Source organism: Emydura macquarii, unplaced genomic scaffold, assembly GCF_026122565.2.
Source record: "Emydura macquarii macquarii isolate MOO-44397 ecotype Brisbane River unplaced genomic scaffold, CSIRO-AGI_Emac_v2 contig_3390, whole genome shotgun sequence".
Lineage (NCBI taxonomy): Eukaryota > Metazoa > Chordata > Testudines > Chelidae > Emydura > Emydura macquarii.
The window spans coordinates 845,342-870,414 of NW_027133527.1; the positions used below are offsets into that span (position 1 = coordinate 845,342).

The window sequence follows — 25,073 nt, forward strand, 5'->3', positions numbered from 1 at the left end:
TGGGCATATTTACCGCTAGTAGTCAAAGATCAGTTAATTGCCAGATTAGGCTGTCCCATCATACCATCCCTTATCTTATCGAGGTCAATCTTGAAGCCAGCTAGGTTTCTTGCTTCCCTTGGATGGCTGTTCCAGAACATCACTCCCCTGGCAGCCAGAAACCTTCATCTAATCTCAAGTCTAAACTTCCTGATGCCCAATTTATATTAATTAGTTCTTGTGTCCACATTGACGCTGAACTTAATCATGGCAGACAGCACACAGCCCCAGGGTGGGGGCAGATGTCACCGAGGACCTCCCCTCTGACAATATACTAGCATTGTGGGTCCATCATCTCCCCCAGCCAGCAACGAACATTGGGCACACTCTGCCACCACTGTGAAAGGAGGATTGGGCTGATCACTCTCAGGTGCTTACGTGGCCCCATGTCCATAGTATCTGAGCACCAAGCAATTTGTCATCTGTTCATCTCCGATTTGAGGCACAGAGACTGAGTGACTTGTGCAAGGTCACACTGGGGAGGATGGCGGGGGGAGAGCCAGGAATCAGATCTGGATTTCCCGAATGCCAGGCTAAGGGCCCTACCCACCAGACTGTCTCCTCCTCTTTGGATACAGCTAAGCCACGCCCCGGGCCAGCGATGGTTTCTCACACAGCCTCCCACCAGAAGAGTAATTTCTATTGCCTTTTACGTGCACCAGGTGCTGGGTAAAGAAATAACTAATAGATGCACAGATTCTAAGGCCAGAAGGGATTGTGATCATCTAGTCTGATCTCCTGTACAGAGGGGGCTGTGAAACTCCCCCAATGTAATTCCTAGAGCATCCGGTTTTGATTTAAAAATTGTCCGTGATGGAAAATCCACCATGACCCTTGGTAAATGGTTCCAATGGCTAATTGCTGTCAGCCAAAAACATAGACCTTCTTTCCAGGCAGAATTTGTCTAGCTTCAACCTCCAGCCATTAGATTGGGTGAGACCTTTCTCTGCTAGACTGAGGAGCCCATCATTCAATATTTGTTCCCCATATAGGTATATATACAGACTGTTGTAATCAGGCCACCCCTTAACCGTCTCTTTGTTAAACTAAATAGATTGAGCGCCTCGAGTCTCTCACCGTGAGGATTTTCTAACCCTTTATTCGTTCTCCTGGCTCATCTCTGAACCCTTACAATTTATCAGTTGAATTGCTGGTACCAGAACCGGACCCAGGATTCCAACACCGGTCGGACCAGTGCCAGAGAGCGAGAGAAGATAACCCTTCTGCTCCCACTTGGGATTCCCGCATGGAATGCCCAGGCAAGGTTTTCACCCCCTGAGCACACGCAGACACAAACTAAGGGAGAACCTCTCTGGGGCAGTGCTGTGTTAAAGTCCTGGGGGCACTTCAGTGGCACAGCAAGTGCCATCACTGTAATCGCTTGGCTAGCAGGTGCTTTAAGCGGGTGCAGTCAGGGGCGTGAGGACAGTCCATGCACTTTAGGGCTTTTATTTCTTTAGCCTTCCCCAAAAAACGCAGCCGCTGGAGAGATGATTCCATTTCCTCCGTTGTTGAATCATGGTCCCACCCGCTCCCACCTCTTCCCACTGCAAGCGGCTGCTGAGATTGCAGACTGAGATTGCAGAACAGACTGAGGTGAGGTGAGCACCCCCCTTCCCCCGGCTTGGGTTCATCAGTATTTTGTGCTACACTTTACCCTCCTTCAGTGCCAGGCAAGGGGCTCTGACTCACGACTCCCCCACACCCTGGGATCCTGAAGCCCAACTGGAATTATTCCAGTGTCAGAAAAGATTAGAGAGTCTAACCTGAAGTCTATTGTGCTCAGATCCTTGTGGAGCCAGGGGCTGGGGCTGTTTCTTAATTGCTTTCAATTGTTAAAAACTTTCCTCTCCTTCCCCACCCCGACTCCCAGAGCTTTAAGGTCACAGACAACATGCAAAGGAAGTGAATTGAAACTGACACACCTGTCAAGCTGCCTGATCTGAAGCTGCCCCCATTGCAGCTCTCACCAGCACATGGCAGAGGGAACGTAGATACGTTGGCCCTAGAGAGATGTGCTTTGCCGGGCAAGCGTTGGGAAGACAACACTGGGAGTAGGAGGAGAAAGACAACGACAACAATTAATTCTCCTTGGAGAGGTTCAGGTAGTAAGAGGAATCTGGGCAGGAGGGCTAGGGATAGCTTCTTACACGGCCATGCAGAAAACCGGGGCTCAATGAACAGCGACCAGCCTCTCATCCGCTGGCCCAAGAGAGGTTAATAAACACACTGCACTGCTAATGGCTTCTTCCAGGCAAGGATCCCAAAGCACTTTACAAAGAGTGGCGCCTTTGGGCTGGGGAGGTGTCACACCTTTGCGTGCCAGCAGTGAAGCATTATCCTCATTTTCCAGGTGAGGGAATGAGGGTACAGACCGATGAAGTGCCCATGCAGAGAAGTCTTTGGCAGAGCAGGGAACCAAACCCAGAACACCTTACTCCCAGCCAAGAGATTTAGCTACAAGACAGCCCTGCCCCTCCTCAGTTGTACATGCGGTCGCCAATGGCCAGGAAGCGGCCCGGCCATTTAAATAAAGTCTCTCTGCTCACATGGATTTGCTATGAGGCTTGCGAACCAAAATCAATCTTCTCAGTGATTTCTCAGTCCACACTGCAGAGGACCGTCACAATTTAATAGCCAGGCCTTTCATTAAGGGGCTCCTGGACTCCCTCTTTGGGTACGTCTACACAGCAAGCGGCAGCGAGTCTCAGAGTCGGGTCAACAGATTTGGGTTGATGCCATGGCACTAAAAATAACTGGGTAGACTGTGGGGGGCGGGGGGAGGTGAATGGCAGTGCCTACCCGGTTGGTCTTAATGGTGTGGCTCAAGTCCGAGTCTGTCAATCCAGGCTCAGACACACCGCCACGGGCTGTGCAGACGTTCCCTTTCAGATCAGTAATGAAGACGTGCAATAAGAATGAACCCCACACTGGCCCCTGCAGCGCTCTGATGCATTACCGAGATCCCAATCAGCCCCGCCGCCTGCAGTCCCTTTAGCCATGCACTCTATAATCCTTTGGAATAAAAAAAAAAACCCAATCAGATTTGTCTGGCTGGATTTATTCTCTCTAAACCCCTGGCTCCTGTTTCCTTAGTGATTTTTCCCTCTCTGACCTTTGTTCAGAATGGTCCGGCCACGCTCAGTTTTTACATCAGACTTTTCAAAGCTCTGTGGGAGCTGTGGAGGCGGCCTTTGGTTCCCGTGCAGTGAGCAGAATGTGAGTTACTCTCACAACGTGCACAATCAGTGCTCCACTGGGCTGTAGCTACACACACAAGTACAGTGGCCCATTAGTCCCACTCTGCCCGAAATCTCTCACGTGATTGCTACCAACTTTGAAACTCAGAACAGTTTCTCTCCCCTGGATGCAGTAAGTACAAGGCCTGGACAAGCCAAATTACGTACTAATCTTTAGGAAAAGAAGTTCTGGGCATTTGGGAAGTTGTTGCTATAACATCATCCCACATTTCTAGAGTGTCTTTACCTTCTGAAGTCTTTCAAAGAGCTTCACAAACCACCCCTACACAAACCACTTCCGCCACCACCTAAATGCAGCTACCCCTGGGCAGCATCATGTCTCCCTCTAGCGGCCAGCCCAAGCACAAAGTTTTTGGGGAAAATTCACTACCTGCCAAGGTGGATTGCCAGGTAGAAGCGAGCAGTCCATCATCTGAGACCTCAGCAGCAACTTGCGCTTGTGTGCGAGCTCCCGCCATCTACATCCTCCAAGACTCCACCAGCTGTGTTACCCAGGGTTCTACTAACCCAAAGCTCATGGTAACTTCACTTTGTGCAAAGTGGTGTCAGGAAATAAGCAAGATGGAGACACCGCCACCCAGTGGATAGATGGGCTGATAAAGTACTATTGTATTGTACTGTTTCTAACAATATACTTTATTTAGGCTCAAGCACTTACACACATCTGCAACAGGTTAGTAAAACACCACGACCCTCCATAATTACCAAAGTTTGGGGCGGCTTTTGAGTGGAAACAGTGATGGCTTTCCAACCGGCCTGATCTTCCAGCTGTCGTTGGAGGGTCCTGAAGATATATCCAAGAAGAGATCCCAAGGAGTCCAAGCCTCCCCCATTTATCCTTGTGAGTAGACAATAACACGTCAAGAAAAAAACCAACTTGTTGGGCGGACAGTTTCAAGCGAGACCTAAGGTCACCAGAGTACTAACTAACTAGATATGTTCCTACAGAATCTGCATATCTTGAGGCCCCGACAAACATCTCCCAGAGGGCATGTATAAATAAGCTTATTGGTCTCTTCCTGAAACACAGATCCTGTCACGTCCACAGAGCATCAGGGAGGGGCGTAGGGTCAGGCAAAGGTTGAGCAAGAGGCTCCTCTCCCCTCCTGGCTTAGTTATGCCAACACTGCACAGGCTTGCAAGAAAGGCCTATCGATTTCGGCTGCTATTAGCATCAAATATGATCATCAATATTACACTGTCATGTGGTCGCTGGCCCTTTTACTGGTCTATCAAAATCTCCCCGTCCTGCTACATGACTAATTAACTGGTAATGATGATATTCAAATCAGGTCAGGATCGCTCAGGCTTGCAAAGAGAAGAAGGGCCGCTATTCCTGCAAGACCTTGCATTGTTTCCTAAAACAAAGTTGCCTAGGCAAGGGTTGGAACCCCCAGGAGGGGCATCCAGCAGTGATGCCTCCAGGACACGCTTTACCAGGACAGCATGTTCCACTCACTCCAGGGAAGACGACGGGCTGAATGATTCGAGGAACCCAGTCACTGATCCGCACTAAGCCCTGTACAAGCACATCGTGAAAAGACAGCCACGAATAGCTTGCAATCACAGCATAAGGTGAGGCAATGGGTGCAGAGACAGACAGAGGGAGCACAAAGTAACAAGAAGCTCCTGGTGGCATGATAAGCCAGGGTCACAGCACACCAGCTGCTGCACCATTTTGGGGTTTTGTAGGTGTGCCCCACTTTTGGCAGGGGCCAATCTCTATTACTTCCAAGACAGGAACTCTGCTGCTGCGCACGGCCAAAGAAAGGCGGTGCCCAGCCAACGTTGCCATGCTGCCGCTGGGGTAAAAAAATAAATCTCCTCCTGAGGTCTTTGACGAGCAGCATGAGACACAAACAATCTTGTCTCAAGAGGTATAACCACAAAACGACTCCGCGACGCTCCATGTTGAGCCACAGGTGGTTGAGAAGGACCTGGAGCAGGGGTGGGTCTGCCCTTCCCCCACACTGGGGGCACAGGCACTGTCCCCTGCAGGCACTGCTGACAAAACCTCAGATTGAAAGCACGCCAGACTGAATTACAGCTTCCCAATGCAAGAGTCCGGCTTTGCCACCGGGGAAGCACCAACCCCCTTTCAGGAGAGGCACATGCAAGTCCAGGGGGAAGTGGGAGAGACGGGCTGAACTGCTTGATCATTTCGAACCAAGGGTCAGCAAGGAGGGGGCTCTGGATGCGGGTTATCCAGCATGTCCACCCTTCAGGGAGTAGCACTGCTGGGTTTTTGAGCCCTGGGTGGTAGTGAAATAGTCTGCTGTCAAAATAAATGGGGGGGGGGGAGGTGGGGAGGATGCTGTCCATGGTCCTGAAAGTCAGACTGACTCAGCACTGCTGTTGGAATGTCAGAATGCTTTATAAATGGGGGTATTAGCCTCTTTTTGAAGATGGGGAAACTGAGGCACAGAAAAGTTAAACAACTTGCCCAGTGCCATACTGCAATGCCAGTTTGCCCTAATCTCATCCCTCTGCCCTAACCACTAGCCCACCATACCATCATCTGCGGATGGGATGAACTGTGCGCACTGGGCAGGGCTTTACTATTGCATTCCTAACTTTGTACACGAGAATTCAAGAGGGAAACTGCGAAGAGTCCGTCTCACCCTTCCTCCACTGGGATTTTGGAAGTCAGGATTGTAGGAGAGTAAAGAGTTAAAGCTGGATAAGTGGTCAGGCCTACGCTACAAGGAACGGGGTCAAGGCAAGGGCAAACCTTGTTTCTGTTAATTGGTGTGAATTCTAGTTAGAGTCTATTATCTGTTTCTTCTTTTCCTCCCTTCCTGGCATCTGTGCTGGGAATGAGGTTAATAAAATACCTATTGCTATTTCTGTGCAAGGCCTTTTGGTGGGAAGAAAGCATTATCTTCCTTCTCTCCCTGACATGCCTTTACTTCAAAGAATGTTAGTGTAAAATGTATAGGCTTTAAGGTGATGTGCCTGCCCTCTGTATGGTAATCCTGTAGACAACAAACAGGGGCGGGTATAATTATATTCATCATGTAGTTGTTAATATTCATTTTATAGGTGTCAGTGTAACCAAATATGGGTCTGTGGGGAGTTGCTGGAGATGTACACAGTTACATACTGGTATGGATAAAAGAATTGTAAAGTAACCCCTCCTTGCTCACTCGTGGCGTCGAGGTGGAACGAGCAGGCAGTAAAGGGTTCCGTCTCCCCAATCCGCCCCCGGGACAACCTGTTTGGTTACTTCTAACGAGGATGTCCTCACTTCTGGATCTTCCCCATCACAGACGGCGCCTGCTCTGGTTTATACCAGTCTTGGGAGCATGAAGCACAGAAAGGAAAGGAACCGATGGGTTTCCCTGTGAATACCTGTACAGCTCTCCCATGCATTCTATTGCTTTTCCTCAACCTCCCCTGTGCCTTCCCAGTCTGTCTTTTGCACCCTCCTCCCGACTCTTGCCTCCTTTTCCTTCCTTCACAATCGCCCTCACATGGCTACACTTTCCCCCCTGGCTTTCTCCTCATTGTCCTCCTCTTACAATCCTCCTTCCCCTCTAATTTACATTGGCCCTCCCTGTCTCCCTTCCCCCAGTTCTGCTAAACTTGCTGATCCTGATCGCTCTTTGGGCCAAAACACACAGGCCATGTCTTGGGTTCAGTGGACAAGCGACCCTGTAAAGGCATTTGGCCCAGCAAAATCCACACGGATGCGCATCAAACCAACCATCTAACATGCAATTATTAGGAGGATCAGCCTCTTGAAAGGGGTTATTTAACGGCATTTTCTTCACATCATGGCCAATTAAGTCATACATTAGTCATCAGGAGAAGCGTGTCCCACTGGGGTCAGAGGGTTGCTGCTGCTGCTGTAGAATTAACTGAGTCCTTGGAAGCCCTTCCACAGAGGGGAAGAAAATCAATCAGTTACCGGAGTTGAATAAAGACTGCTGGCGTCTTACCCAGGCAGACGTGGATCACTTCTAGAACCATCCAGACCCCACGGCCACGCTGATCGTCATGTTCCTTTTTGGCAGGGAGTGGGGGACGAGCCTGCACTCTGGACCCAAACACCTCCTGGCTTAGAGGAACTTCGGTCTCTGAGCCAAACCTAGCCACCTGACCTGAGCATCCATAGACAGGATCTGAGCTGTGCAGCCTGGACCAGCCCCTAATGCTTGGGGTTGTTATCTCTGAGTCACAAACCAGGCTGTAGACATTTTGCACTGAATGCCTCCCCTCCCTCCCCCGATTGTGTTGCTGCAAAACAAAAGAAAACTGAGGCCAAAACACTTCAATAAGATGAAGTTAGGCACAAGTACACGTTCCCCGCACAGCTCCCGCCGCCCCCTAACCAGCTGAGCTCTTGAGCATACCCCCTGAACCCCGTCGTGCCCCCTCCCACCCGCTCCCTAGGCTCTATTCTGAATGCAGCAGACAGATCAGAAAACAATTTCCCCACGCACATCCATACCTCTGCTCCTATAGGGTGGGGGCCAAGCAATAGCAGCCTGTGATGGGCAGCAGATTGTTGTGTGCTGAACATTTTTGAAGCCAAAAGCACAGCAACTGCTAAGCCAACCTAATAATCCCTTTCAGGAGATGAGCAGAGCCAAATAGGATGGTGGCCAGGACTTCAGAAGGTTTTAAAACCTTCATTTCCTGGGATTCAGGGTCTAGCCTTTGTATTTCTGCCTCTTACAGAGCTGCTTCTCTTTCGTACCCATCTTAAAATGCTCTACGTGAAGTGCCCTCCTGGGGATCACTGGGGCTGAAGGCAAAGATCTGGAGCACAGGGAGTTACTAAGCAGACATATTAAAAATTAAAGCACCACCGAAGGAAAGAACTCGAAGAGTAGGAGCGCTTGAGATTGACCACAGGGATGCATCTGCTCTGCAAGGTCCTAGGAGAAGATCCTGGTACCATCTCAATCACCTGGATGAAGTGACAGATCTTTCTGGTGCTGTGGAGAAGAAAACAAAATCCTCTTCTCCTTTGATGTAACCTCTCCAAACTCTCTTCCAAGTCCCGAAGGATTTCTCAAGGTTAATTTGAGGCAGACTGGCTCAACTGCCTCTCAGTCCAACACATGCCTTGACCAGGAGCCAAAAAAGGAACATGACCACTGCTAGCACTAGGAGGTTTGGATCAGGTGTTTTCAGTGATTAAGGCCAAAAGGTACCATTGAGATCATCTAGTCTGACCTGCTACATGGTACAGGCCAGAGAATTTCACACAGGGATCCCTGCATCAAGCCCATAGCTTCTGGTTGAGCTAGAGCGTAGCTTTTAGACAGACACACACTGGATTTAAAGAAGTCAAGTGATAGAGAACCCACCAAAACCCTAGGTAAGTTGTTCCAGTGGTTAATTCCCCTTCCTTAAAAACCTGCACCTGATTTTTAGTCTGAATTTGTTTGGCTTCAGCTTCCAGACATTGGATCTCGTTATGCTAGATTAGGGAACCCTCTTCTACCAGAAAACGTTCCCCCATCTAGGTACTTACAGATTGCGATACTTTCCTTCTTAACCTTCTCTTTGATATACTAAATAGATTGAACTTCTTTAGCCTTTCACGCAATAGCAAGTTTTTCAGTCCTTGAATCATTGTTATAACTCTTCTCTGAACATTTTCTGAAATGTAGACCACCAGGCCTGGACACAATATTCCAGGAACAGTCTCAACTAATGCCACATACAGCGGTAACAACACCTACTTCTGCTTGAGACAGCCGAAGAATGCATTTGCTCTCTTAGCCATCACACTGCACTGGAAGTTCATGCACAATTAGTTCCCCAAGTCCTTTTGAATACCTGCTTTCCAAAATGCAGACCTCCATCTTAGAAGAAGTGTGACCTACATTCTTGTTTCCTAGATGTGTAACTTTGTCTTCGCCTGTAGTAACACCCATGATGGTCAAGCAAGCCCTTAACATGTGAGTTGATTGCTCCATTGAACGGCTCGGTCCTTTAACTCTACATCAATTTTGGCATCTGCAAACTTTATCAGCAATGCTTTTTTCGTCCAGATCATTGATTAAAGTGTAACTTTAGTGCCCTCATGGGTGAGATGGAGTCTGCTCTGGCCAAGAAAAGGCACGTGCAGGAACTCAGCAGGGAAAATCCCTTCTGCCCCAAGGGCACCTGTTCGAACACCCCCCCCCCCCCACCCCGGAGTGAACCACACTCATCGGGATAGTGCAATGAATAAAGGAAAGGGAAATATTTATTTACAGAGGGATGAATGAGGAAAAACAACAGGGGGAAGATAGAGGGAGCGGTAAAACAGGGTTACGTTCAACACAAGGCCCCACAGGCCCTGGGTACCCCAGTCTGAAAGCGCAGACCCGAGCAATGCGTCTGCACTCAGAGTTCAGGACTCGGGCACAGATCCAGTCTGGCAGTGAGTCTTGGGTGCCAGTGAACTTTCCCCAGCAAATCCCTCCGGTGCCACCCCCTGCAAACCCACACAGAGCAACACCCTCCCCACTTAGCTGGCTACAGCCTCCCTCCTTATTCCCAGGGCAAAGTCACAGGCCCCAGTACTCACGGCCACATGCAGCTCTGGGCATCAGTGATAGTGGGTCCAGCTCAGGAGTGTCCTTCTCGGGTGATTCCTTCCTGGCACAGTGCCCCTCCGGGTTCCTGTCCCGGGCATCCCCGGTCAGCTGCTCTGTCCCTCCTGGGCTTCGGGCAGGTTCTCGGCTGCTTCGTGCTGTGGGGGCTGCTTGCTGCAGCCCAACTGTCTGGAGCTCCTGACACACACCCTATTGCTCCCTCCCTCTGTCTGCTCACCCCTTCCCCAACCGGCACTTCCCCCGCAGGGCAAAGATTTAAAGGGACCATGTTCTCTAAACCCCAAAGGGGTTAACAAAAGGCATTACACAGCATTCAGCCAAGAATTTCAGGACTGAAGGAGAGTCCATCTTTTCCCTTCCCTCCTCTCCCCCATCTTTCTAGAGCTTATTTTGACCATTTTCTTTCTCTCTAGGAATAATATTTTGTGGCTGAAAGTCTTAAGCACCAAAGAACCCAATTCACTTCTCTCACACCACTTTTACACGACTGTCGCTTCCACTGGGCTCACTGGAATGACTGCTCGTTTCCACCCAGAGCGAGTGGGGACTCATCCCCTAAGCATGGCTTTCAGCACTAGGCAGAAAAGGTGGGGTTTGTTCATTCTAACTGGCGCAGCCTCAATTGGCCATCAGAAAAGGTCACCTAAATAATTGCTTCCTGTTTGTTTGGTCATGGGATCAAAACACCACACGCTACCCATTGGCACACCTGATCTTTCTTGAAGGTGTAAATCCCCTTTCAGTGGGATCCTATCCTCATACATAGCTTCAGCCACACCTCTTCTCCACGCCCTGATTCAGTCCTCTCCCTTGGGACCTGACCCCTCTTACAAGAAACAGAAAACCACCTAGCCAGCCAGCACACAATAGCCGGGCTGAGCCCCTACCATTCCCTGCACACAAAAACAAAGATTAGCAGCTGAACAGATTCACAAAGGGGATTTGGGGAGTGTTAAATTTCTTCCTAGGAAGAAACCTGGCCCAAACGGGGTAAATGTACCCATAACAGACTTTCCATAATTTCTCTCTCTCCTCTCAAAGATTTCCTCTTCAAAGAGCATCTGCCAATAAAAGAAAAAATAAATAGTCATGGTTTTCAGCTCCCCACATGTAGGCTCTGGCTCGCAAAGGCAGCTGGTTCTCTTTAAGTGAATCTTTCACCATCAATTAGATAGAGGCTTCAACAGTATTAGCAGTTGGGGGTGCGGGGTACGTTTTGTCCCGACTCCTGTTTTAACAGCAGAGTGGCTGCTAACCAGTTTCAAATCTTCAGTAGATGCCAGTCCCTGGAAAGATTTAACCCTTTACCCAAGTAGCATGATCAGCAATTCACTAGAGCAGTACGATATAAACCGCAAGAGGTCTAATTTTTAGTGTAATTAGGTATGAACCTTCAAGGTTCCTGCTTCTACTGCCACAATCTGTCCCAGAAGACTTTGGCCGTCTGCCTTAAGATGTCTACAAAGTACTCATCACCATAGTATCTATTTGCAAGGGGGAAGAGTGACACCCAAAGTCTAAAATTAATTTCAAGTGTCCTGTCTCGGTTTGTGGTTGCTCCAAGCTCAAACCACCTTTTTTTAAAAAAAGGTAGTTCCCCCTGTGACCCAAGGCCAGCTCTCCTCTGGAAAACACAACCCACAAGAAATCCTTCAAGCTGGTTTTATTCTTTGTAGCTAAAACAAGCTAGGATGTGTGAAGGAACTTGAGTTAGACACCCAAATCTTATTGAATTTTGATAAGAATTGGACACCAAACTCCCTACGGCTCCTTTAAACATCCCAGCCACAACATACAGCCTGGAGAAGGGTTTTACAGTCGCAGCAGCCTGTGTTCTGGGTGCCTAGCTCCTAATTCTCCAAAGAACCTACATATGGAGGCCAGTGGCTCAGTTTACTGTTTCCAATCCCAACTCGTGGTGACTGCTGTTCACAAAGTGCTGCCAGATGAATGAAAGAAAACCGGTCAAAGCAGGGCTGAGAGAACATCCACGATAAACAAGCAGTTTTTGGACAAGCCACCTAGCAAATAGCTGTCAGCCAATGAGTCTGGAGACACTGACCACCATCACTAGTTGCCAGAATTAACCCCTCCCTTCTCAGTCATAACATAACTGGCAACCCACAACCATGAATAACTGGGAAAGCCATCCAACATATGGCTCTGTTGTTGGGTGAACACCCCTAAGCCAATTCTACTAGCAAAGAAACCACCACCACCACGGTACCTCTCTGCTCAACACTTCAACCCAAACTCCCAATTTAATCGCTGGGATCAGGGGATGGAGCTGTTTAGGGATGTGGCCTCCCACCAACTCCATCAGCAGCATATGACAATCTCCAGCCCCCCTCTCGGAAGAAGCCCGTCTTGCAGCTGGAGTTGGCAGAGAAGCAGCAACACATGTCTTAGGGTGCTCTGATGTCGCCAGCGTTCTTCTGAACGGCTTGTAGCCTAGGGATGAGATGTGTGACAGTGGGGTGTCTGAGGGCACGGAGAGTGGAAGGAGTCACAAATCAGGGATAACTCCGCTACGATTAAAACTAAGAAATGAGAAAGTGAGAGTTAACAAAAGGTAAAACATATGAATTAAAGATGAGGTGGACTTTAAAGGGTGTTTTCTATTTAGCTGCTTTGATTGGCTGAGTTTTTCTGTAATTCAGCCATATAATACTCATCTGGGACTTTCCATTTGGTGGATCTCAAAGCGCTTTTGCAAGGGCAGTATGATTATGTTCATTTTACAGATAGGGAACTGTGAGAGAGGGCTGGGTAAAAGGGAAATGAGACGGGCAGGGGGTGTGGACTGAACTAAATGGATAGGGAAAGGGGCAGCTGGAGATCAAATTAGAAGATACATATGTACAAATAAATAAGTTTACCAATCACCATCTATCCCACTGTTTGTATATTATAACCCTTTCGTCTTGCCTTTTGAAATTAAGCTTTTTGGGACAGAGGCTGTTTTCCCATCTGTTTGTACAGTGCCTAGCACACCACAGGCATCATAAATACAGAAATAATAAACAAGTGATGTTACCAATGGGCAGATCCTTTTTTTCCACAGGAGGAGGTTTCCATCAGACCTGTTGAAAGAAGGCACAGAGAATAGAAAAGGTAATCCAAGATATTTATTCCATGCGGACCTTCCACATTTCTAAGAGGGCAATTTATTTATTTATGTTTTCCATTAGCAGAAACTTTACATTTCTGTCCCTACAAAAAGTTCATATAGTAAGATATAGTTCTGTCACCTCAGTCGTTTTAAAGCAAAAAAATCCAAGAACCCCAATTTAAAATAGTATCAATTAACTGATGTAGATAGCCACCTATTATTTAGTGTGTCAGGAGAAAAAAAGAATTAGAAAATACTGTATGGGGTTGCATACCAAAACAAGTCCATGGAGACCAGGAATATTTTTTTCAAAATATTTAATAAAGAAAACATAAGGTAGCATAAATGCTTGGCAGAGCAGTGAAGAACTGATGGCTGTTTCTGTTCCAAACCATCAGCAAAAGTGGTTAAAAATCCCTACTAGCTGGTTGAAAAAGGAAAAATTTGGATTAAGGCCACATTCGGTCACTCATTACATGTAGATTCACTTATTATACCATGAAATTGATTCATCAACAGACAGCGAAAACAGATGACTGATCCCAGTTTTATAACAATATGCATGAAGATCAAACAAAGCATAGCAAAACCAGCTTTAGACAGGAAAGGCTATGCCATAACACACGCCTCTGTATCAAGCCCAGAACGCCAATTTCCACCTTGGTAATACAGCCAAGCAGTGGTCTACATCACTTCTGTAAAATACATTTTTCATTGCCCAAGCAAAACATTAAGTAATTAGTAAAATGAGACCACACTTGTCAGTTACTTTTATTCAAATACCCTTAAAATGGAATATCTGTTTTTCCTGAGGGTAGATATTTTGAAGAAGGGAAGGAAGCTGCAGAAGGAGAAAAAAATATTCATGACAAGCCAGAGGAAGAAGGGAAGCAAGTTAGGGCTGGTAAAATGTCCCAACAAACTGTACTGCTTAAGAGTTAAGGAAGCTACTTGGGGAAGATGATTTTCATCTGAACAAACCATGTGTTTGCAGTTAAATCAACTTCAGTAGTGTCAAGCATGTCTTAGATTCTACTTTTTTTCTTTATACCATAAGCTTCTCTGAATACTCAATTTAGTGCATTTCAATCCATTTCTTTGTTGCCTTTCCTACTGTTCTTCTACCATTCCCCCAATATGGACTGATGGACATCACTCCATTAGTCACCATCACCGCCTTATCCAGAGTCTGATAAACAAAATGGTTAATACCAAGAGTTTAAAGTTGTGAGTTTATTGCATATGTAACAAAAATGAACATGACCTCCTGGGTCCAGCCTACTATACAATCACTGTTTATTCCAGCTGGCTCCATAACCACATTAAATAGAACTAGTATTTCTTTAAATACTTTGATTTAGACATAAAATGAAACTTTAGTGTACAACTTTCACAAAATAAATCTGCAATAAAAACAGTGGGAAGAATAACAAGGATAGCAGCAATACTTAAACAAGACATTACAAAATAATAATAAATTAAAAAATACATTATAAAGTGGTCAAGGAACAAAAATTAACAAATTAAAAACAGAATCACATACTGTGTTTCTGGGAGCTTGCTGTGTTACACAGCACTGATACCGGGCACTGGGTACAGAGGGAGTGGGGGCAAGGTCTTTAATTTTATGAAATCTGCTGGATTTCATAACCACCTTACTTGACTTGAACTAAGAACGTGCTGCTGAGCAAGCTTTGATTTCACCATCTGAACCAACAAGAAGCCTTTTAAAACAGGGCTCTGTCAAATACAATGCCAAGTTAACTCTAACATCCATAAAGCAGTCTCATTTCTTCCCGATTCAAAACACAAGCAGAGTGGTGGTTTCCTACATCCCTGAGTGTCTAGGATCGGCTGATAAGCAGTATCAGGGCAAGTACTGAAGGTTTGTACCACTGGAGCAGTTTCTAAATTTGTTTTTGGAATAGGTACAAGAAAGAATTCAGAAGATGTAGTACCTTGCACTTTCCTCAGGTCTGCTCCAAAATGTATTTGTGTCCAAGGCAGACAGGTGATGGTGAAATGTGAATGGTAAACTTTTCTGTTATTCTTTGGGCAAGTTTGTAAACAACAACCAGTTGAAACACTGGAAGCTGTTGCAGAGAACATGTTCCATCTTCTTCACGCTGGCAGATCACAAGGGAAAGAACATGCTTTACAATTCTGGGCGCCAGAGGCTACAAGAACAGCCTCAGTAAAAACCTCAGCCAATCAATATCTAAGTTCTCCCCAGCTCCATCCCCTCTAACTTTCTGCTCGTCTCTCACAATTTCTTGGCCATGAAACCAGATGTGGAACAGCCAGTCGGAGGCAGAACCAAGTATTGTTTTAAAAACATTTGCCTAGCTTGTTTATTTTCTCCATCCAGACAATTTTAAGGTTTGCCTCACACATTCATGTACAGAATGAAACAAAATTAATGGTCCAGCATTACTGTAGTGGCACAAAATTGCAAAGACAACAGGAGAGGTGATAAAGCTGTCTAAAGTAGTTTAGAGGACAGCTTCCTCTCCCCACTGCTGCCAGCATGGAGAAGGGACCTTTACAAGGCTTTTAAATATACAAAAACATAGACTTTACAAAACAGCAATCCTTGCTATTTTGTGCAACCAACAAAGTGATTTGATCTAGAAGAGATGTACGGTCACGTATGAACTTTCTTGTTGACATGCAGTTCTCCGGACTGAGATCCCTCATCCTCACCTTGTTTGGTTTTAGAGAGCCAGCTGTGCTGTGTGTGGAGCTGGTAAAGTTTTTTATTTTTTTTGTTAGCCCTTTCAGTGAAAAAAACAACAACATGAGACTGCATACAGTATTTTGGGGCAACAATCTGTTTTCGATTTTTCCTATCTGCCTAAGGTATATTGCACCTACCAATGCACTGAAAGGGTTAAATACATTCCATTGGCAGTGTGATTTCGTAGCCATTTTGGACAAGTCAGGGCTAGTGGAATTCTGTTGCCCAATGCAAGAGTGCACAGATGTTCAACTGCAGACAGTTGCATTTTTCCTTCCACTGCAAGGTGTCACACGATTTCCCTTCCATGCCCAGTAATAATGTAGAAACTGGTCCTTGAGTGCCACTCAATTCTAAAGGCCCTACATACAACTGTCTGAACAGGTCTTTCTTACAACATCCTGCACTGTGAGCTTCTCTAGCCAAACTGTGCAAATCTCATAAAATGATACCTTTTCATATTTCAAATGCACTTCTGACACTCCCAACATCAAATCACAAGGATTATGGACAATGGGAAAATAAAACAAAGGGAGAAGATTCCAGGATTTTGACAAGGATGTAACTTTTTTCCTATCACAGTTTAAAGCTATCATCAGATTCAATTTAAAAAAGACAAAATAGAAATATTCCAGTAGACATTTTCTAAGAACAATCTCTGATCCACAGCTGAATTTCAATGCACTACTCCATAAACACAACCTCTGGTAAACGTTTCAATAATGAATCTCTCTAAAAATCAGGCTTGCCAAAGAAAATCCTATACAAAGCAAGTCCGCTTTACTTAAGTTTAGACATGTTTGATGGCTAACTGGGTCTTTATGAAGTCATGTTATTTTGTTAAAATACTGTCTTATCTTGTATGCTAATTGGAAGAAATGTTATTGGACTCAGGTACTTGATTTGCTTTTGTTTCCCCTTGTATTGGGAACCCATTTCAGCAAATGAGTTAGAGTACCACCCTTTAATATTAGTTTCAGAGAGTTGAAAAAAATGCCGCATGTGGCACTCAAGTAATTTCCATCGTTATAGAACTAAAACCATAAATCCTTCCAATAGTTTTGCGTAAAGTTTAGACTTTATTCACTATATAGTTATCCTTTTGCCTCCCCCGCCTCAAAAACACCCTTCACAAGGCCAATGACTTAAGAATGAAACTTTGTTCCATTAGCTTAGCTTTTAGCAATTTCCTCATAAAGATCTTTTAGAATTTCAACTCAAGTGTCTCTGAGATAAAACAATGGCAGAGACATCACAGCTTTTGGACTGATCTGATCTGAAAATTCTGTATGTTTGCTTTCTCCTTACCAGACTTCTTTGCAAGGTACTTAAATCTGGACAAACTATAGTAAGTGAATCTGCAGGAGAAATATTGTTCCCATGTGCAAAACAATTAAATTTCAACCAGGACATCCAAAAAGAAATATACACCACTTTAGAGGCCCTGGATTCCTTCATTTTTCTAGATGTGAGCCACTACTTTCATTGAGAGCTTCCTGCTAAGGCAGAACTTCGGTTACATGTGCATATGGAGTTTTATTTTCTGCTAGAAATTTTGTTGTGTGTTTAAACCATGCAATCCTGAATTCCAGTGCCAGTCTGATATTCAACAGCTGCTGGACTCTACAAGAGGCTCAAGCTTAGCCAGGTACTCCTACCAATTGCAAGTCCTCACCAAACCAAGCTCAGATACTCAACTATAGATTGATACTCCTATAAAAAGACCACAGGTCATTGACCCTATCACAATATGTGTTACAAGTCTAGCAGAATATCTGGTGTAATCAAAGCCAAACATTGAACTTGGCTGCATTTCATTTTATGGGGGATGGAAGAAGAGGGTGGGGGTTATTGTAACAAAGGGGAGAACATGGCTGGGAACCACCACCAAAAGCCCCCTCCGCCCACCAACAAAGGAGGGGAAACAACCCCATTTCTCTAAGTTGTCTAGTGTTTCAATGCTTCAGACAGCTTAGCAGGAAGTTCACAGCAAGCTTCTAGCTTTTGATCGGGTGGTCCATGAGCTAGTGTCTGTTTCCTTTGGTTGCCTCTTCACTCCACAGCAAATCCACATGTCTCTTCCACAGCTGTCAGTAGCTTCTCGTAAAGCTTCTCATATGACTCATAAGGCGGAATGTCAATCCGGTTAAAGCTAAACAAGGTGAAAGTAACAGTGTGAACATTGCTGTATATGACTCAAAACATTTCACTTGCAAGAACCTAGCTGACCCATGTATCAAGTCGTAATTATAAAATGAACCGTGGTAGAGATGAAAACGACTAGCTGTTTCAATGGTCAAATCAGACAAGACAATTAAGGCTAACTTGGCCCTTTTCCCCCAGTTCAGAGTTCCCATGTGCAGGTTCATGAACTGTACGAAAAGGAATTTTGTTAGCAATTGAGCTTGTTTAACTTCACTGTTCAGTGTTATCCCCTTTTTGCTAGTTTATTTATTTATTTATTTTTAAATATTGCCTCTAATCTGGCTACATTTTTTTAAAATAAAAATTTAGCAGTCACATGTGAAACGTTTGAAAATTTGTTGCTTAATAATAATTTATCATTCCAATGGTGGAATAAAGTTAAAAGCTTTCAGTAAAAATACAAACATTCCTATGTAATATTTGAACTGAAAACACTTGCAACATGTAGAAGGCACCAGGCTACAGTGCCTCTGGCTAGAGTCCTGAGCATTTGGAAATATTGTGTTCGTCACCATAACACCTTTTCTTCGCCTATTAATAAATAACTGGAAAGAAGTTACTGAATCCAAAGCGTTTCCTGTATCAGACAATACTACTGCTTTCTGAGGTGCTGATGGTCCAATGGAATGTCAGACAGTATTGTGCCTAAATACAGAGGAACACTGGGGGGTGAACACTGCCCCAAGTATGAGGCATATTAGGGCAGCAATTAAGTGGTTAATTTACTAAAAGTGTTGCTTCAAAATAAAAGTTTTCCTACATTTTGGTTCTGAATGCCATAATATTTAGGGTACCTATTAAAATGGCTTCCTGTACATGAGAGAGGTGGTTGATCTATGCAAAAGCTAATCCCAGATTCTCTTGAAGCTCAATTCTGTATATACCATATTAGTAGTACTTTTTTTCTCTAATTTTATAGCTAAATGAACATGCAAGAAGAACATTACTGTACTGCTGCATGAGGAATACATGGAATTATTGAATAATCTTCAAAGACAATGATTTCCTGTAATGTGTATCCTTTTATCTGTGAAGATTTTCACTGGACAAATGGAGATAAATGAATATGCTGTGCAGCAACACAAGCAGCAGCAGATTTTAATAACCACAATATCTTCACCTTACCAAGTGTGGGCTTTTGGAAGGTTGTCTGTATTTGCATCTATCAAGTGGATGGTAAACAGCCTGGGTCCTGCAGCGCCTGTAGAACCTTACAGACAGACATTCTAGTTAATGCACTTCAACAACACAGTCATAATACATGACGAATTTCAAATACAGTGGAGGGAAAAAAATTAATTCCAATTCCAAGCAGGAATGAACTAGAGGTTAACTCTGCACATCAGTAGGTGCAGAGTTGGCCCAAGGGGTTTGGCAAGTTAGCTGGAGTTGTTAACAACAAAGATACCATCTAACTTGGTTCTCAGAAAACATATGGGTTTTTACTTAAATAAGAGCTTCCCTGTTCCCACAAGTGGAGAGGTGTTAGGGCAAGCAACACTTGGGATACAGACACACACAAAGCTCCATTTATTTTAAGCCGACATGTATCTGTTATGGGTCTATTCATAATGTGCTTAAGACGCTGAAATTTTGTCATCAGACAGAGGCAATTTCTGGAAATACATTCAAAGTCTAACAACATGTATAGCAAAACTATTGAGTATAAAATCTTCATTTAAGAAACAGTCTAAGTTGTTCAGTTTACTAAAATTACATTGCTCACGTCATGTATGTATGTTTATTCTGGGACCCAATTAGATTTGTAAATGCCATGCACTTAAATATACAGTTGTAGAATATATAATGATTTTAACTACACCCATATAGACAGTAGTCTTCTCAGGAGACTGGCATATACTACTAGTGACACCAACTGAACTGTTACCTGATAACAGGAATACAGATTTGTCAACACAATCGCTACTGGAAACTGCTAATGTGTTCGTCACTGGCAGAAGTGTTGACAAATGAGAACTTCAATTCAAGAACAGGGCCTCAGTAATTCGATTACTAAATTCTAGTGCCACATATTGACATGTATTATTGCACAGTGAATATGGAACAACTTTTACTGTCTTCTCCCATTATGCATTAACTCAGACTCTACATCAGTCACCTTGCAAAGCCTTGAAACCCTGAAGAGGGACACGTGTGGACCCAGTCACAAACTGTAACAGCCTCGCCCTTCTTTCCTCATCAAATGTTTCCACGGCTTGCCAGAACCACTTTACAATATTGCTATCTGCCATGCAGTGCTTTAGACGTGTGTTTGACTTCCAGTCATTCAAATCTATTTTATCCAGGCCTCCTATTATTAGCTGTTAAATAATTTAACAAAAAACACTTTAAAGCAACAAGCATTGAAATGACATCTTACATTCATATCTAATACTCCAAAATGCTTTACAAATTGTAATATACTGCACATACACAAATCACTTTACTCACAGTGAAACACACTCTTTTCTGGTACACAATATGTAGCAATAAACAGTAATAAACAGTTCAGGACAAGGGGTGAATACTCTCTCCAATTGAATCTACAACTGGATTTTAGGTAGGCAAATGCAATTACCTAAATTGGGTTTTGAACAAGAAACCAGAGCCAACCCTCTCCTTAAAAAAAAGACTACTGATAATTAAACATGTAACCTGAAAAGCATAGTGGGAATCCTTACGCCATGCCAGGACTTCAGACTTAGACGAAAGAGTGCCACCTACTGAATCATCCATACCACTTTCCGCAGCACTGAGTTTTATCTGGAGGTACTCCATCCCACTAACAACTAAAGCCAAACCCGGCTTAATTTGTAAGATCTTATCAGATCACTGCCAAATGTGCCATGGCATATATCTATACAATATTCTGTTTATCATCTCTAATACAGACAACAAAGCTGTTTGTGCTTTGCATCCAAGTCACCTTTTAGAGCCTGTTTTAGACATAGCACTACAGGAAATTGGACACATTCTTCAGCTCTCCTCCATAAGAAACTGGAAAGCTGAGTAGTGGGGGAAAAGGCATGATAAGCCATGGTCCCAACCAGTTAGAATGGTGATAAGGACACAAGGGGATACAAGATCCAATTGCTGAAAACGAATGATATACTATATTCCAAAAGTTTTTCAACTGTTTCATGTGGCGGACCACATTTTAAAAGAGTACTGTCTCCCAGATCTCTCTTGTGCCGTGATATGTCAACCACCTTCTCTCTCATTCACACGCATGTAACATTGTGGCTATGACAGCATTTGCTTACAGGAAAGTATCACAATAAAATTTTAATGCATTTTTTATTTGCCTTTCAAGGCAAGTTAGAAGACTGAAACAAATTGCTAGCAAGTGTTTCCAGGACCACCAATGGTCTGCAAACTACAAGTTGAGAACATCTGTTTTACTGTTAAGGGAGCAAACCATTTGCACTGAAAGAACAGAAAACAGAAAAAATGAATGTGATATAAAGAAAAATACTATTTTAAGTGGTTGCATTTTGAAGTTCAGGTTTAATTAAAGTAACAGGCCCATTTTTTTCTGGATATTCTATACTTAAATTATAATGGAAAAAGGGCAAAACAATTTTTACATTAATACTCAAAACATTTGCTCAAGGGTCATCCTGACCACAAAATAAAGTCATTCTAAATGTATAAAGCACGTGTACCTCAAGCTCCTTCTGGTCAAAAGGCTTTAGTAAGTGTTGAGGAATAAGTTCATTAAAGCCTTTCTGTAGCGCTAGAAACTGTGCCTCAATTCCTCTCATAAATCGCCAGTTTACGTACAACCTGGAAAGAAAAGCCCAAAACGGAAAGTTAGGCGCAATACGCTGAATGGAATTGGGCCTTTTTACATTAGCAGAGTGGGAAGGTTTGGCATACGGTGTCAAAGATCTAATATGGTTTGGATAGACACTTTGTGTTTATGGAAAATAAACATTTTTGTCCATTTTCCTTCAGTAATTACTAGTTTCATATCAAACACAAAGAAAAAAAGTATTAACTTTTACAAAGCTGTTTATTCCTCCTAGCTCTTATGGCATGTATACAAATTACATTAGTATGCCAGGAAAGTATATAAAGATGAAGACTTCATATAAAATCAGGCCCGAAAAGTCTGCACTAACTAGCTACTGTGAATAGGTCTCTGGATCTTTTTTGTATCATTCATTCCATTTCCACCAATTCAGAGCATTTGTATTCCCAGCCTGAGGGAAAGCAGTAAATTAATGTTGAAATGCCTCAAAAAAGGTATTATTCTATACGTAAGTGTTTCAGATTTTCTGAAAGAAAATCCTTACAGTTCTGCCCTCATCCATCAACCTCCCTTCAAATATCTATCACCACTTTTAGACATGTCTGCTAAAAGCCAGTACAGAAGTCTAATCCCAAAATGATTTTAGTCATGTTTTTCAGTGTTATCGGTAATAGGACAGAAGTTAACTGAAAGCAGCAATGAATTAATATGTATGATAATGAACAACCAAGGAAGCAATATGAACCTGCTCTCTACACTTGATATAGGCGTGATCTTGAATATCTGGATTTTTTCTTAAAAGATACGAGCTAGCTCAAACAAGTTATTGAACACGATCCAGGAATTACAGGATGAAATTCTATGTGCTGTGCTATGCTGCAGATCAGACTAGATAATGGGTTCTCAGTCAGGTGATCATGTCCACCCTGCCTTTCCCATATTACTAAACAGAAGGTGGGTCTGGTATGGAAAAGGTTTGGAACCACTGACTAGATAGTCATACTGGTCCCCTCCTGGCCTTAAAATCCATATGCCTAATAAATCCTGCAGCAAAAATGTCCCCAAAATCTAAGACACTTAGATCTATTTATCCTTCAGAACAGACTACTGATTTACTGCCAGCAGAAAATGCTGCCATGCAGAGAACCACAGCTCAGAACAGAACTTGGTCCTTCACTCCAATGGCTTTGCAGGGTTTGAAAGTGCCAAGGAATTACTTTCTAGTAATTTGCTTAGACTGATTAAAGGAACACTGTTTACTTGCTCAGAGAAAGGTCTTCATTCCTCCTTAGACAAAGGAAGAGTCACTATGATGGACACTTGGTAAGTGGTTGTGATGGGCTGGAAATGGGAACTTTCAGGAAAGCAAAGGTTTTTCCAACGTGCTTTTCCTATGAGAATCTCTTTTCCTCCAAGTCCTAAATAAAAGATACACTTGTTCACTAAAAGCGATTTTCCAATCTCCCTCTAAATGTCCGCTCTTCATTACTTCACTTTTCAGATCCTAAGAATTCATCTTCTCCGAGCCTTTCCATTATGTTTGGGGCAGATGGTTTTTCCTGTGGTACCTGACATATTCTTTTTTGTTCTCTTCTGTAACAGGAACATTTCTGCCATTTGGTTTGAGCTCATGCTGCAGAATCCGCCCAAATGCATTGTGCTCCACACAGAAAGTATGGTCCAACACTGGGGTGATGTCGTTCTCTCTGGCAAGTAAAAGGCAAAGGATAAAACTGACATTTTTTCATCTGTTTATGCACATAGACCAATTATTAACTGAACACTTAAGGAAGTTAATATGGTTACTCTATGAGGCGGAGGGTCCATCTGCCATCTTTCAAAAGCCCTACATTTACTGTTTCCTAAATTGCCTCTCTGATGGATAGCCTTGTGTGTTTCCGAAGTCTAAACTATGTGTTAGTTTCCCTTTTCTCTACCACACTGGCACATCCTGCTAATAACTAGACAGTTAATTCCGTTACATCTAAAAAATAATGAACTGATTCGTTGCCAGATTCCAACATGAAGTATGAGGAAGATCATGTCAATTCACCAGGAGTTCAGAAAGTTACAATAATGAATTACAACATAAAAGGTAAAGCTGCATTGATAAAAATGCTCTGTCTTATGAGCAATGAAACTCTGAAGGAATTTCAAATATATTTGATTAAATCTAAGAGGAGGTGAACATACAAGATAATTTCTTATGTATGTCTAAAACAGACAGGGCCAAGTTTGTTCTGAGTAATGTATAAATCCAGATTAACGCCATACATTTCAATGGATTTAAAACAGTGTGACATCAGAATTTGGACTATGCTATGCATTGGTAACTAATAAGGGCATGCCCCCTCACTTGTTTTCCAATCACACACGGAATTAGTTAGATTTTGATATAAATAATTTCCACAACCAAACATTAGGTATCTAAGTACAAGGTTATAATTTCACCGAAGGATGCAGCAAAAACTGAGCTATGTTTTTATAAGAGCTTTGGGCTTTCTCTCACAAGTACCTTCAATTCTTGGATGGGGAAGCAGTGGCTTGGAAATTGTGTGTTTTTCCGGAATCTGATTCACTTTGAAGGCTCTCTTTTAAGGGGATATCTTACTGCCACTGAGCTCTAGTGTTCTGTCTTCTAAAGTTAAGTAATTGGTAAATGAATAGTACTTACAAAATCCAAACTAAACTTTTGTGCAGTTCTGGGTCAACCGATTCCAGATCAGATAGCTGAATGGGTTTCCCCAGCAGCTGTTTGTAGAAGGGAACCGTGAAACCCCCATTGATGTAGTGTCCGTGGAACACAGCTAAACCCATTATCCGACCAACAAAATGGAAATAAGACAAGTGATCCTGCAGGGGACACAAGAAAAATAATCATTTACTGGAAAAGCAGCCCAATGCTGACACCTTGTGGCTATATTTATGCCAGTAGCTATGACTGAATATCCAAGGATTTGCAACTGATGGGTACCAAGGGTATGTCTATATTGCTATGTAAGCCCGTACTCAGACTCAGGTTTGAGCTCAAACTTCATTTCCATCTACACACAAATCTCTCAGACTTGGTCTCAGACCCGGAGTCCTAGAACCTTGTGGTGGCAGAAGGGTCAAACCCTACCTGCTATGAAGTGTAGATACAGCTTCCCGACTGAAGTCCTAAAAGTCCACCAAAAGTATCCCACAATCCTATGGGCCAACTTCCTTTGTCCTCTCTACCCCAAGAATCGCCAGCTGACTGCAGGGAAATGGAAGCACCTCCCCTTGTTGTAGTACAGCAGCTCGGTGAGTCAGTTTTAAAATGTCTGTTTTCTGACTGGTGAGCTGCACACCATCAGAGAGCCTTCTGTGTTTGCAACAGAGACTGAACAGAAGAAGTCTTTTCCAAAGTGTGTTGCTCATGGTCGTG

At 43.7% G+C, this 25,073-nt stretch overlaps 1 protein-coding gene across 2 annotated transcripts in view; it reads right to left on the reverse strand.

Moving 5' to 3' along the window:
- Positions 1-14,186: 14,186 nt before the first annotated feature.
- The window catches only part of SMURF1 (SMAD specific E3 ubiquitin protein ligase 1), a 60,208-nt gene continuing 49,321 nt past the window's right edge, over positions 14,187-25,073 (reverse strand). The window contains exons 13-18 of one of the 2 annotated variants that reach the window (XM_067534376.1): positions 24,339-24,517; positions 23,233-23,370; positions 21,576-21,696; positions 20,030-20,231; positions 19,036-19,111; positions 14,187-17,857 (exon numbers count right to left, since the gene is read on the reverse strand). In XM_067534376.1, the coding sequence (XP_067390477.1) occupies positions 17,758-17,857; positions 19,036-19,111; positions 20,030-20,231; positions 21,576-21,696; positions 23,233-23,370; positions 24,339-24,517 (816 nt within the window). In that variant the 3' untranslated portion in view covers positions 14,187-17,757. Of the gene's footprint in view, positions 17,858-19,035; positions 19,121-20,029; positions 20,232-21,575; positions 21,697-23,232; positions 23,371-24,338; positions 24,518-25,073 lie in introns of both variants that reach the window. The other variant, XM_067534375.1, reaches the window with a different exon arrangement.